Source organism: Penicillium daleae, assembly GCF_028827525.1.
Source record: "Penicillium daleae strain IBT 16125 chromosome Unknown utg000002l_segment0_segment0, whole genome shotgun sequence".
Classification (NCBI taxonomy): Eukaryota; Fungi; Ascomycota; class Eurotiomycetes; order Eurotiales; family Aspergillaceae; genus Penicillium; species Penicillium daleae.
The window spans coordinates 3,342,368-3,356,088 of NW_026623150.1; the positions used below are offsets into that span (position 1 = coordinate 3,342,368).

Here is a 13,721-nt window from a genome sequence, read left to right on the forward strand (position 1 = left end):
CCGAACCAGACTCGTTATTTCTTCTTCAGTCTGCATTGCAGCCGCAGGACACGTTGTACATGGTGCAGCTGCCTACCTGCAGTTTCAGTTTCTCGGATCAATCGGCACTTGAACATACAGTACCAGGAGGTTGTGCAGGGGTAGCTTCATGTGGGTCATGGAGGTCCTGTAGGTAGGGCAGGAAGTATGTTAAAACACCCGTGGAGGTATTTCAGCCGCGAGGAGTTTGGTTATGACAATTTTGAAGTGCGGGTAGAGTGATTGTTTACAGATTAGGTTTGTATTGTGCTTGGGATTATACTTACAGTCTCATGCCAACTCATGCCAACTCATTGTCTACGGGCATGCACAACCACACCAGGCGAAATTGCACCGGTGAATACTTGTACGGTACGATCCATCTCAACAAAAGCCTAGACCACGAGGGAAACAGTACATAACAATGATCATTGCGTATATTCTATAGGTATGGTATCAAAAAAGCCCAGACGATCATAGCGTCCCGGCAAGTAGACGAAAAAAAGCTCACACGAGCCCACCGTCCACCCATCTCATTTTAACGACATGATACAAAGGCATCGAACTCGAAGCCCGAAGTTCGCAGCTCAAGGCGCAATGAATGCGCAATGCTCGTCATGACCAAAAAGGAAGAAGAATGAGAAAATATGCAGTCGTCTAGCATAACTCGTTATATTGTTCTTCTCTTGCCTTGTACATGTCGGTTTCACCGGTACTGGTCTAGGAACTCGGAGTGGAATTTGACGATGCGCTCGACCCAGTCGGTGCCGGGGGCCAGGAAGGTCGTGCGGAAGTGGAAGGTGCCTTCCTTCTGACCAAAGCCGGAGCCAGGCACGACGCAGACGCCAGTGGCATCGAGCATCTTCAGGCAGTAGAACTCATCGGCGGCGCGGCCTTCGGCCTGGGCGGCTTCGATGGCCTTGGCGGGGAGGTTAATGGTGGGGAAGAGGTACATGGCACCCTAGTGATAATCTGTCAGTTACCAATTCACGTAAGATGGGATGTCTTGGGTAGTAACATACCTGAGGCTTCTGGCACTCAACGCCCTCCATACGCTGGAAAGCATCGTACAGTGCAAGAGCACGACTGTGCAGACCATCCCGAATACCATTATACTCCTTCTCATATAGCTCGAAGCTAGGATCGCCAGCGCGAGGAGGGTTGACCATCGTCTCAAGCAGGCACTGTGCAACGACCGGCGGGCACAGCCCAATGCTAACAAGCTTGTAGATCTGCTCCTGAACCTGCGGGTCGAAACCGACCAGCTCGAAGAAGCCACCGCGGTGGCCGCACTCACCGACCATACCCTTCGAGGTACTGTGGAAGGAGACCAGCTCCACGGCGTCGTACTTGCCAGGCTGCTCCTTCTGGAGCTGGCGCAGGCGCTTCTTGAAGGAGACAAACTCGCCCTCGAAGACATTGGTCTGGTAAACCTCATCGGCCATGATGACCAGCTTCTCCTCTGCAGCAATGTCGATGACCTTCTTAATGTCATCGGCAGTCAGGGAGGCACCAGTCGGGTTACCGGGGTTAATTACGACGACGGCGCGAACGTTGGTACCAGCCGCCTTGGCCTCCTTGATAGACTGGGTGATGGCACTGACGTTGGTGCCCCACGCCTTCTCCTCCTCCAGCAAGTAGGGCACACACTGCGCATTCAGAAGAGCCAGGGTAGCGGTATACAGCGGGTACTGCGGGATGGGGACCAGCACGCCGGCATTGGAGTCGTTGCAGATAACATTGAGCAAGGTGTTAACACCCGACGAAGCACCGGCAGTCAAGAACAGATCCTGGGGGTTGGCGGGGAAGCCATCACGCTCCTCAATGAACTTGGCAACGCTCTTGCGGATACCGGGAGCACCCTGGCTGTGACTGTAGGCACCGACGCTCTGCACGTTGGCCAACAAGGTCTTGGCCCGGTCGATCACATCCTGCTTGTATCCGAAGGAGTTCTTCAGAGCCTCGGGGTTCTCGAGAAGCAGCGGGTTCTCGACGAGACTGAGGACTTGACGGAAGAAGGTAATGGGCTTCTGGTCGAGTTGTTGCGGGTTGCCAATGTTGGCGAAGATAACGCTGTCGAAGGACAGTGACTTGTCCCCATCGGCCAGACGCTGACGGTACTCCTCGGCCTTGACGGCCAGCTCACCCCGCACGGCGTACTTGGCGGCTTTAATGTGTGGGTTGATGTTGTCCACGGTGAGACATCTGGGCTGGGTCGTGGTCAGGGTACGCTTGGTATAAGCAACAGTGGTTTTAGTCATGGCGGACACTGATGGGAAACCCCGGGGGAATCAGAGTTAGTGATATAAAGTAATGATAATGAATAAGTAGGTCGAGCACAGCCAGCGAGCGAGGTATAAGAGAAGTTGTGACGAGTAGTAGTCGAGGTCGAACGCAAGGTAAAAGTCAAGGGAGCCTTTTATGACGACAAGGCAGGTACGAGCCCGGTGAAGCAATTCACGAATGTGGAAAGAAGCAATGCAATATAGTCATACAATCGTAGCGGAAACCGCGCTTGGAGAGGGGCGAGGGAGGGGTTTTTGGGACAAATCAAGGCGGGCATCTACATATAAAACGCAAATCATCCCACGTACCTGGTCCAGCGGAGAAGCCCCCCGCAGCGCCGCGCGCGGTCGGGCGAAGTAGGAGGCGGCCATACGGCCGGGTCACGAACACCCTCGGAGAGGCCCGCACGCTGGTAGCAAGCGTCGATTGCCAGGACATCGTCGGAGTCAGACGATCAGAGAATCACGGATCGAATCAAGGCCCTGGTTTGGCTTGTGTGCCTTGGGATTTGCGCCTTGGGCGTTGGTATTTTGCTTTTGGGGAGAAGAAAAAAAGTCCGTTTTCCAGGGACCAGGGCTCGCTCAATGGGCGGTGAAGTTTGTGAGTCAGCATTGACTTTTTTACGTTTTCCCCACGGTTTTTGGGAAATGTGGAGTGGTGTATCGGACGAGAAGCCGATTATCTACAGTGAGGAGGGTTCCAGCAGGGATTATGATAAGGTAGTGTATTGGATGATGAAGTTGATAAGAGAGACGAGGCTAACGAAGGACTGTCAGGTATACGGTATGCATGGTTAACCCAGCGAACTCGCGATGGAGACTCCGTCATGGGCGATCTTCTCCTCGGGAAGCCTCCCGTTGCCCGATGCAAATGGCCTCTGGTCTCGCCCCATCGGGCCCTCCGGAGCCGCCCGATATGCGGGGGAGTTGATTATACAATGAAATGCTACATGGGGAACGATGTCATGACATGGCATCTATGACAAACATGGGAGAGGTATATAGTCTTCGTCGAAAATGGTATCATAGCACATGGTAGCATCTAGCACAGAGCGACCAGTCGTCTATCACCATCCTACGATACAGTACGACTCCATACACAAGACACAATTGGACCATGATAGATAATATTTCTGCGTTCAGACATGGACGGAGGGTGGTATCACCGAATCATCTCTAAATAAAAAGACAAGGACACGGCTCCAATTACAAATCCCCCCTTAACAATGCATCCGAATTTAACTGCGCTCACTGCCCCGCAGACGGACGGCCTGTCCGTACTTCTGCAGCTTCGTGATCAGCGCATCGCCGTGCTTGACCACGTCCGAGTATTGCTTGTTCTTATCGTCGGGCCGGTTGGTCTCGATGATCCCGTGGACCCGGTCAATCGTGCAGGAAATCCGGTTGCTGGAGATGAATTTCGCCAAGTCCCTAAAAATCGCGCAAGTTAGGTAATGGCACAATGGGGACCCCGAGGATAGCCGCCGCCGAGGGAAGAGGAGGAAAAAAAGTAAACATACCGGTCCAAGTAATCCACAGTCACGCCAAAGTCATTCGCCATAGTGGTCAGACCCACTACCCGATAACTTTGAAGAAGCTGCTGGTAGGCGCGCAGGCGCATCTCCCGGACGAACCAGGCCCGGTGCTCATGCAGGTACCGGTCCTGGGTCAAGAAGTGGTCCTCCACGGCCGCAAGAGCAACGAAGAACGAGCGGTAGTTACCATTATACAGACTGTTGACCAGATTGGCCAGCGAGGAGAAATCAACAGGGGCCTCATTCTCTGCCTGCTCGCTCGAACCGGTGACCAGGGTGGTCAGGTTCATGATGGTGGTGGCTCCTGCCGACGTGGTCGACTTTGATACCGTCGCATCTTTCATCTCCTCATCTCGAACACCCCGACCAGAAGAGACTTCACCAGACAGCGCGGCCAGCTGATCGTCTCCAGCACCCAGGATGGCCTTGATCTCAGGCGCGTCCACCACCTTTGCCTTAAAGTCCACCCGCTTGAGGGATAGAGATCCCGCTAGTACGGAGTAGATGACCAACGAGGAGTAGCTACAGAGCTCATAGCTGGTAAATGTGGACAGGCTGTCAAGGAGGAGGGGAGCGGCGAGGCTGTATGAACGGCAGGTGAGAAGGTGCATGCCCTTGTAGGCCTTTAGACGATTCCTCCGATCCCAGTCTCCACCGCTCTCCACTAGAGCCTCTGCACGCTCGATAGTCTTCTTGACAAACACGCGGTCTCCAAAGAACAGACCAATGCGGATCATGGCGAGCACCAGGTCAATCTTGGTGCCGAGGAAACCGATCTTTTCGAGGAGGGCTTCGTGCGACTCGATAGCTTTGTCCTATACAGTACAATCATCGTTAGGTAGGGAACCGGGTGGCAATATTTTCAAACATCTTTCGCTCCATACCTTATCTCCCACACGAGCCCAGAACTCGGCCCGTTTTCCCCGTGCAGCCTGAACCTCGGTCTCACCGGCGGCCTCCTCTGCCTGATCCTCCTCCTTCTGGAAACCCTCTAGTTCTTTCTTGTTATCCTCAACTAAGGACTGGTAGAGCTTCTCATCCCAGGGGAAATCAATCTTGGCTGACGTTCGTGTAGCGAGCATGTTGGAGGTGATGAGCGGCTTGGAAGTCCCTGCATTGTGAGGGTGCGGGTGTTGCGTCACGCCCTCGCCCGAGTTGTTCAGGATGCCTTCAATGGGATGGGCCAGGTGGCGGTAGAAGGGAGCCATTTTACGCTCCAGGACCGCATCTTGGAGCTTCTTCAATGAGGCCTGCTGGGTGGATGGGTTGCATGCAGGGTTGGAGAGGTTGAAGACATGTTGGGCGAGGACGAGGTCGGGATACTTGATGTACTGTGGATCAGACCCCATGATTGAAGATGGGGACTGATGAGTGTGACGATGACGAGAAAAAAAGGGTGGAGGGTAGAGAGACAGGGAGGTGTTTGTGATGGGATTGTTGGATGGCCAGTGATGCATCACGTAGCTGGTTCCCAAGCTCAGCTGGCGGAACGTTTCTCCGGCGCCGGTGCTTTGGTCATCATTGATGCCTGATTTAACAGGCCACAATATTCATACTTCCGGGACCCTGCGATATTCGTCTTCGCATTGATCACTTTATTGGCTTTTGTGTATACTTACAGGATGGCCACTTTACTGGGCTTTTGACATTTAAGCTCCTTGCTAGTCAAAGATTGCGTTGCGCTTGTTCTGCATGGCGAGTGATCGCCCTGGTTGACTGACTGCCGACCTGCTGCTGTCGAGGCCTTTCCATCTCCACTTTCTAAGTTTGGACGGTCAGCTTACCCCGATCATTGGAGACTATTGAAGTACATTTCTCACTGCCGTGCATGTGTAGGGCTAGGAGTCTATTGAGGCTGGCGTCAGATTACTGTGCTTAGTACGGAGCACGGAGTACCTAGAGGGCCATCTTCATGTTCCACTTCCCTGGCGGCGAACCCCCAGAAAGCATTGAGGACCAATCTAATAAACTCGCGGCATTACATTATGAGCGATAATTTCTTGGCTTTTCTGTCTTCTTTGTCTCGGAAACCAAGTCCAATAATCCGGACCAGGAACAGGAAGGTAGTTTTCGGCTTTCTATCAGGGGGTTGCGGGACCTCGAGTACTGGTACATTGGTGTTCCGCGAGTCTTCGTCCACCCTTGGTCTACCGCCTCGTCTTCCGCTTTCAGTGCGAACTTGACTGGTCTGTAACTTGTCGTTCAAGGGACTATTGACCCCTTTTTTTGTGATAGTTCATTCAAGTCCAAACATCAGTCTCTATCTATCTCCTCGCAGCCACGGAATGTGTATAAGTCATGCCGGAAATAGTAAGATGATTTGACCGGCAGAATATTATGTCATCCGTGTGGATGAACTGTACTCCAGTAGGTACGTCCAGTAGTTTTGGTACCTTTCCCTCACGGTACCACCCGCCAGCCTCGGGGCGCCCCTCACACGCCACGCTCCACTTCTTCTCCCGAAAGTTTCAAGACGGTCTCCAGTCCCCCCAGGGAGACCGATCGAACTGACTCGCACGTGCATCGCTTCGTTGGATACCAGAGCAGGGAACCAACTGCTGCCCACGCGGTTGGCTTTAAAGTTGGCCTGTCATGGACACCTTGTGGCTGCGATCGCGTTGCCTTGATCGGCTCTAGCTTGCGTGACCACTGCTAGCCCGATATCAGATCATCGGCCTGCCGAGAGAAATGCAACAACCAAGATGGGCTGTCCGCATTCCAAGAGGTTCCCAGCCAAGAGGCCGAGCCAGGACCAAACTATGATGCGTCTGACGGAAACTCCGTCTGCCCCGTACCTCCTGGCACGATGAATGCTTAACCCGATGGAGACTCGGTGCGAGCCCCACACGGGACGAAGGTGACGGCAGGTTCGCATAGAGCCAGACGCACGTACGAGCGTTTAGTCTTTTTTTTTTTTTTGGAGTCGTACTCGGTAGTCGGGAATAATACTACGGAGTAGTCTGCTTCGACTTGCTATTCCCGGTTAGGAAATACCTCTGTTGCCCCAGCTGACCCAAGATTCACGGTTTCTGTTGTTGCTGGGATCTGCACGCCCCAGTCCTACTTAATCGCCAGCTTTACGCCCTCGCTCCTCTGGCTTCCTTTCCTCTTTCTCACTCCCCAGTGCCTCCTTCATTGCAACCCTGCGTCCTGGTCCCCCCGCCCGTCGGTTGACATCCGCTGGTCCAGTACTCTCCCCCTCGGCGGTTCGTGAACTACGCGATCGAGACTTTCCGCGCCCCGAGGTGAGCGATACATCCTAACCTCCTCTCACACCCCCGCTCGATCTCTTTTTGCGATCGTCGAGTCCTTCTGCTGATGTCTCACGGATAAGCCGCTCGCTGCTGCTGTTGCTAGTCAACCACCATGAGTGCCGATCTTCAGTCCCAGAAGATCATGGAGGAGAAGAACTCCACCCCGGTCGACGAGACCACCCTCGACCTGCCGCCGCTGGATCAACTGCAAAAGGGCCGTTGGGAGCGCACCTGGCCCACCATCGCCTGTGGTGCTGGTCTGTTCTCTGACGGCTATCTGAATGGAGTATGTGTTCTGTATTATTTTCTTGTTGCACTGCTTGTCGCATACTGTTTACCCCAAAACTGCGCCCCGTCCCACATCGACCCTGTGATCTCCAGAATATCAGACTAAACCCCTTTTGCATTCACAGGTCATTGGCCAAGTTAACACCATTCTTGGGATGCTCTACCCAGATACCTATGCCAAGTCTCCGGCCAGCCAAAATGTCTCGGCCATTGCCTTTGCGGGTACCGTTGTCGGTATGCTGATCTTTGGCTACACCAGTGACCACTGGTCGCGGAAGTGGTCGCTCATGATATCCACCATCATCCTGTTCGTCTTTGCTGCTCTGTGTGCTGGTTCCTATGGTTTGAATGGAAGTCAGTATGGCATGTTCGCCGCCCTGACCGCATACCGTTTCTTTATCGGCGTGGGAATTGGTGGTGAATACCCTGCTGGCTCTGTCGCGGCAGCCGAGAACTCTGGCGAGCTCAAGAAGGGCCACCGTAACCGTTGGTTCATCATGTTCACCAACTTTCAGATCGACTTTGGGTTTGTTGTCTCAGCCTTGGTGCCTTGCATCCTGGTGTTGATCTGCACGGAGAATCATTTGCGCTTGGTTTGGCGTCTGTCTTTGGGTTTGGGCATTATCCCTCCCCTGAGTCTGCTGTATCTCCGTCTCAAGCTGGAGGAGCCTGAGGAGTTTAACCGCGAGCGGATGCACAAGTTCCCGATCTGGCTGATCATCAAGTGTGTCCCCTAGCTGCCCCATTGATCCAAAGTATACTACATCCGTGCTAATTGCTTCTCCCAGGTTCTACTGGTTCCGCATGGCCGTCGTCTCTCTGGTCTGGTTCATCTACGATTTCTCGTCTTATTCCTTCGGTCTTTACTCCTCTGAGTGGATCGGGATTATCACTGGCGAGGATGCACCCTTGTGGAAGACCTTTGGCTGGACCACTCTGACGTACCTGTTTTACCTTCCCGGCTCCGGGGTTGGTGCATATGTGAGCGACTGGATCGGTCCTCGCAAATGCCTTGCCCTCGGAGTGCTTCTCCAAGGTATTGTTGGGTTCATCATGTCTGGATGCTACAAATTTCTTGCGACATCCGCGAATGTGGGTGGCTTCGTGGTAGTCTATGGGTATGTTACACCTCATCCACGAACGTTCTCTTTCTGCGGTTCCTGACCAGTGATAGTATCTTCCTTGCACTGGGCGAGCTTGGCCCTGGTAATAACCTGGGCCTGTGTGCAGCCAAGAGTAGCGCGACTGCCATTCGTGGTCAATACTACTCGTATTGTGCCGCCATTGGTAAGGTTGGTGCGTTCGTGGGTACCTACGTTCTGCCCATTGTCCGGAACAACGCCCCCAACCCTGTTCGCGCGGGCCAGGATCCGTTCTTCGTCTCCAGCTCGCTATGCATCTTCAGTGCTTTCCTGGCATACTTCCTGCTCCCCCAAATTGACCAGGTGTGTCTTGACTCTGATTGACGGCTTGGGGATCTGTCCGTTAATACTAACACCGATGTAGGATACCATCACCACCGAGGATCAGCGCTTCCGTGAGTATCTCGCTCAGAACGGCTATGACACCTCGACCTTGGGCAACAAAGACAAGATCACCACACAGGAGACTGTCGCCCGTGATGACCTGGTGTAAGCTATCCCCGGACACGATCATTGCCCATACCGTACGTTGATATCCCGCACGCGCCATGACTTTGTTTTTGTTTCTTCCCCACACCCCAACACACCGGCCCCCTTAATGATTTTCCCATGGTGCGACTCCTTGGATCTACTCCCAAAGCGACAACACGCAGCGATTATCCCTGCTGAGTGAAACGTGACAAGATCTCGGGACGATCCGGCGATCGTACATTGATGAGCCCCAGTGCGACACGAACAAGAAGAAGTTGCTGGCACTTGCGACCTTGAATAGCATTTACCGTGCTGATCTGCGGGTGATCTGTCTCGGGGATGCAATTCCGGTCCAGTTTCCATACAATGCGTTTTCCACCCCAACTTGCTTGTATGAGTGCCTGCTTTAATGTTTAATGAGGGGTGGAGGATAGGAACGAAATCAAATTTTAAGGTCAATGCCAGAACCGTATGAAATGCTTCTTATGCGAACATTTAGATCGGTAATTCTTGCGGGTTCGAGTTTGTTGTAGTGACAGGTCCGAGGCCGCCAATGGGATACGACGGGCGATAGGCGGCATTGGGCAATCGGCGTAATTTATACAATTTTGACGGGCAGAACTTAGAGACTGACTTATTTATGCAGTGGGGTTTCCCAGATGCTCGAGGTCTGCAGGCGGATGTCTAGGACGCCGGCTTTCTTAGACAGGGTACCTTATATAGTAGTGCCTCGAGGGAGATGAGTGATGGTCGTCTCGTACTTCTTGATATATCTTTTACGGATACTCCGGCATTATATACTGGTACCTGTACGGTAGTTCTACTTTATTCAGACACAGGGCGGGAGGGTGACTCCAAAAGCGGTCAAACAATCCGCGGTACATTACGCTGTTTCTCTCATGGCCTCTATCGTCCGAGAGGCAGGTCTGGGGAGACGAAAACCGACCGGAATGACAGAAGAGGGATCATCTACTGAGGATCAAGCAGATTGATAGACGAGATGCCTTCAATCAAACATACAAATCAAAGCATCAAATCCGGGGATTAGGAATAAAAAGAGACAAGAACAAGCATTTCACATGAAAGACTCCCCCCCCATCCTGTCAGCTCTCCAGACTTAATTTTTTCTCCAGAACGGGGACTGGGGGACAGCCGCGCTCCACACGGTCCCTTCAGCCGAGGTTCACCGTCCGCGGCTCCAGACGCCGGTCAATTACCGACTCCTATCACCACCACCGTCACCATTTCCATCCCATCCATCTTTCCTTCCTTTATATTGTCGAGTGTTCCCGCCCCCGCTCGATTCAAGGTCCCTTTCCATACCTGACATCAACTGCCTTCGGATCCCGCCGAAGCTGATCCGGATCTCTCAAACACCACTCTCTCGTGATCTGAAATTGAAGGAATCATGGTTGCCGACGCTCTCGTCTATCACCCTGCGCTCGCGCACTGGCTGCGCTTTGTCGCGACTACCGGTGCGTATATCTTGATCGAATAGTCTCCCTCACCACCCTTCGCACCACAACCTGCCTGCCCCCAAGATAAACGATGAATCGGGATGGCATGACACCGAACTTCAAGCCCACCCCGACTCTAAACACCCAGATCCTCCTACTCCCAACACAATCCCCCAAATCTCAACGCAGCATAACTAACTCACTCACCCAACCCCAGTCGGCCGCGACAAGCTCCTCCGCACAATCCAATACTTCTCCCGCTTCTACGCCTGGTACCTCTACCGCACCAACAAGCCCCAGTCCGCCATCGACCCCTACAACGCCGTCAAGAAGCAATTCGGCACCACCCGCAAGATCCTGCGCGTCGGCAAATTCGCCGAACACCTCAAGGCCGCCTCCGTTGCCTTGGACAACAAGGGCCCCCGTCGACCCCGTCCTGCGCTACCTCGCCGTCGGTCGCCAGCTCGGCTATGCCGGATACCTGTCGCTGGATATGGTGACGGTCGTGGACGCGATCGGGTACCGCAAGTTGGCGAGTGTGAAGCGTCTGCAGGAGAGCGCTTACCGGTCTTGGGCGGCGGGTCTGGCGTGCAGTGTTGTTGCGGGTGTTTATACGTTGTTCCGGTTGCAGGAGAAGGAGAAGACTGTTGATCGGAAGGAGGGTGAGGGTGTTGTTGAGGCGAAGAAGATTGAGAAGTATGGGCTCCCTTCTCCGGTTTCCCGCGTTTGGTTTGCCTGTCGATACTAATCCTTTTTTTGCTTGTAGGGAGCGCGCTGCTGCTCGGATACAACTCATCTCTGACCTGTGCGACTTGACCGTGCCCGTCTCTGCTCTGGGCATCGCCCAGCTTGACGATGGTCTGGTTGGTCTCGCCGGTACCGTCAGCTCGCTGATCGGAGTGTGGTCGCAGTGGCGCAAGACCGCATAAGTGGCTAAACGACCTAGACTCGTCTCTGATGCAGACGGGTATGCACTGGACGAGCCTAGTCTATATGGAGATCCGTCGTGTTCCCCGTCTAGGCCACGATAAGAAAGAAAATCGCAGCTTAGGGCAAGGAGTCTCGCGATATCCCTTTGATCTGCTTGGTAAACCCTATATCCTCGATTGCGTTCATGAACAACCCCCTTTTTCCCCCCTTACTTCTTACTCTTTCTCTTATTTCGTGTTGTTTATGGGGGAGATGTTTAGATGCCTACGAGCTCTTTTCTTGCGTATATAGCAAATTCCATTTCGTGTTACATGATCACTACGTGGGGTGTATGGGATCCAACCAAAATAGTAAATTTCATTCTCCCTTCCTAAGAAGCGGTCATCATCGGGTATCTCAGAGCCCAAAACTAGCGCATCCATCTCGCTATTACACTTCGCTACCTAGAACCATGCCCTTCTGCTATGAAGCTTCAGGCGAGACTGTCAGGCTCTTTAAACGGGGCAGGTCTATAGCGAGTTAGCCCGAGGACCTTGTTAGAATCGGAAATCCACGAACCGCGCCGCATGAGCCGCAGCTCTTGCCGCCCGAGATGGGGGCACTGCACTTGGGGCAGGAAGGGTGTCCGGACATGATGGAGTTGGTTGGAAGGTTTGAGGGTTGTTGGTTGAACTGGTGGTGAGTCTTGTTAGAAGGGGATCATACAGGCGTTGGTACCCGGTGCTTTTGATCGGGGAAGACATGAAGCCTACCTTTAAGATGGAGTTGTATCTGGATGGAGAAGAGGAGAGTATCTGGACGAGTGATCGAAGAGGAAAAGGTCAGGGAAATCTCGTTAGTTGTTTACCCCGCCACCAGCCCCGCTTCATTTGGGCCACCAGCACAGTCCTTTTCTTGGAGAGTACACTGGAGAAGTCGGTTGCTTGATGACGGTGACACGAGATCGGAGAAGATACTGAATATAATTTCCTCATGGCCAACGGATGAACAGGTATACACGTCCCTCTTATAGTCCTACAAGGTCTCAATCATCCGATCTTCATATATCACCATCAACCCTCCCCAGAAACAAACCCCCTCGGCGACTTCTCCTTCCACATCATCCCCAACTGCCGCACCGCATCCCCGTACATCCGATCCCTCGGCCCATTCCCCAAGAAGAAAGAAGGCCTCTTATCAAATCCATGAACCACATCTTCAATTTCGAATCCCCCAACATGCACCAACCCCCGGGGCCCAACAAATCCGCGCAACCGCTCCCGAAACGCATTCCCCTCGACAAGCAACTGATCCCATCCACACGTATAAATCGCCACAATCCCCGGATACGACGCCAATATCAGTCCCTCGGGCGCTAACCCCGGCGACACATACGGATGAGACATATCAATCTCATCCGTGCCAACCTTCCGCGGCAAATTCTCCAGCATCAAATAACTATCATCAAAGAACTTGAACACATCAGGCGTGATCATAGATTTCCTCGCCGCAACGGGATTCGTCGCATCCCTCTCAATCCGACTCCGCGACCAATCCGTAGCCGGGTAAAACGCAATCAACCCAGCCAACTTGATTCCGGGACATTCACCCTGGCGCACGCAGCGCTTGAGCAGTTCCTCGCGGAGCCGCAGTGGAATCGTCAAACACAAATTCCCCCCGCCGAGTCCCCGCAGACCACGAACCGCCTCCGATCAAGTCGATACTGCCCCGCATGCTCCCACAGCCAAATCACCGCGTCAACGCCATCTTCCATCGGCGCCGGGAACGGGTGTTCCGGCGCGAGGCGGTATCCCACGCTCACGACGACTGCGTCCCGGTGTGCGTGCAGCACGGCTGCGATCCAGCGCGCGTCATCGAGTGGATGGCCGATGGCGAAGCCGCCGCCGTGGAAGTCGATTAGCACGGGGCGCTTTGTGTGGGGTTGTTCTTCGTCTTCGCCGGGTGAGAGCAGGGTGCCTGTTGCGGTGAAGAAGTAGAGTTGGATTGTGCCGGGGATTTTGCTGACTGTTGTTGGGATGGTGAGTTCGAGGGCTGGTCGGGAGGGCAGGGGCCAGGACAGGTAGCGGTCGAGCCAGGAGATGATTCCGGCGACGAGGCGGTAGCGACCTGCTTTTTTGGCGAGGTCTGTTCTTGAGGGGAGGGGGGTTGGGGTGGCCATGGGTTGGTGTGGAAGGATGGTCAGATTGGGGATGGAAGTGCGTAGAGGTGAGTATGGTGCTTGTGGTTTGTGTTAGGATTGTATTTTGATGGGATAGAGGTCGGGGAAGTACATCCGGTAGGGCATGACGTAGAAGATGGTCATTTGGATAGTCTGTAGATGAAGGGCTGTGATATCGGAAAG

The 13,721-nt window shown here is 53.6% G+C and overlaps 5 protein-coding genes across 5 annotated transcripts; 2 read left to right on the forward strand and 3 right to left on the reverse strand.

Annotated features, from left to right (window-relative positions):
* Positions 1 to 724: 724 nt before the first annotated feature.
* On the reverse strand, positions 725 to 2,742 carry N7458_002215 (putative alanine aminotransferase; the record flags this gene model as incomplete). Its single annotated transcript, XM_056905598.1, has 3 exons — positions 725 to 979; positions 1,041 to 2,287; positions 2,613 to 2,742. The coding sequence occupies 3 exons, from the start codon at positions 2,740 to 2,742 to the stop codon at positions 725 to 727; spliced, it is 1,632 nt and encodes a 543-aa protein (XP_056769705.1).
* A 799-nt stretch (positions 2,743 to 3,541) lies between these two features.
* N7458_002216 (proteasome regulatory particle lid subunit RPN7) lies at positions 3,542 to 5,187 on the reverse strand (the record flags this gene model as incomplete). The annotated part of the gene is made up of 3 exons (XM_056905599.1): positions 3,542 to 3,734; positions 3,824 to 4,653; positions 4,723 to 5,187. The coding sequence occupies 3 exons, from the start codon at positions 5,185 to 5,187 to the stop codon at positions 3,542 to 3,544; spliced, it is 1,488 nt and encodes a 495-aa protein (XP_056769706.1).
* A 2,017-nt stretch (positions 5,188 to 7,204) lies between these two features.
* N7458_002217 (putative MFS phospholipid transporter (Git1)) lies at positions 7,205 to 9,015 on the forward strand (the record flags this gene model as incomplete). The annotated part of the gene is made up of 5 exons (XM_056905600.1): positions 7,205 to 7,378; positions 7,506 to 8,104; positions 8,169 to 8,498; positions 8,555 to 8,825; positions 8,887 to 9,015. 5 exons carry the CDS (start codon positions 7,205 to 7,207, stop codon positions 9,013 to 9,015), a joined length of 1,503 nt encoding a protein of 500 aa, XP_056769707.1.
* Positions 9,016 to 10,401: 1,386 nt separating this feature from the next.
* N7458_002218 (PEX11 family protein) lies at positions 10,402 to 11,379 on the forward strand (the record flags this gene model as incomplete). The annotated part of the gene is made up of 4 exons (XM_056905601.1): positions 10,402 to 10,468; positions 10,668 to 10,849; positions 10,914 to 11,146; positions 11,217 to 11,379. 4 exons carry the CDS (start codon positions 10,402 to 10,404, stop codon positions 11,377 to 11,379), a joined length of 645 nt encoding a protein of 214 aa, XP_056769708.1.
* Positions 11,380 to 12,432: 1,053 nt separating this feature from the next.
* N7458_002219 (Alpha/beta hydrolase fold-3) lies at positions 12,433 to 13,538 on the reverse strand (the record flags this gene model as incomplete). The annotated part of the gene is made up of 2 exons (XM_056905602.1): positions 12,433 to 12,969; positions 13,056 to 13,538. 2 exons carry the CDS (start codon positions 13,536 to 13,538, stop codon positions 12,433 to 12,435), a joined length of 1,020 nt encoding a protein of 339 aa, XP_056769709.1.
* Between the last annotated feature and the right edge of the window lie 183 nt (positions 13,539 to 13,721).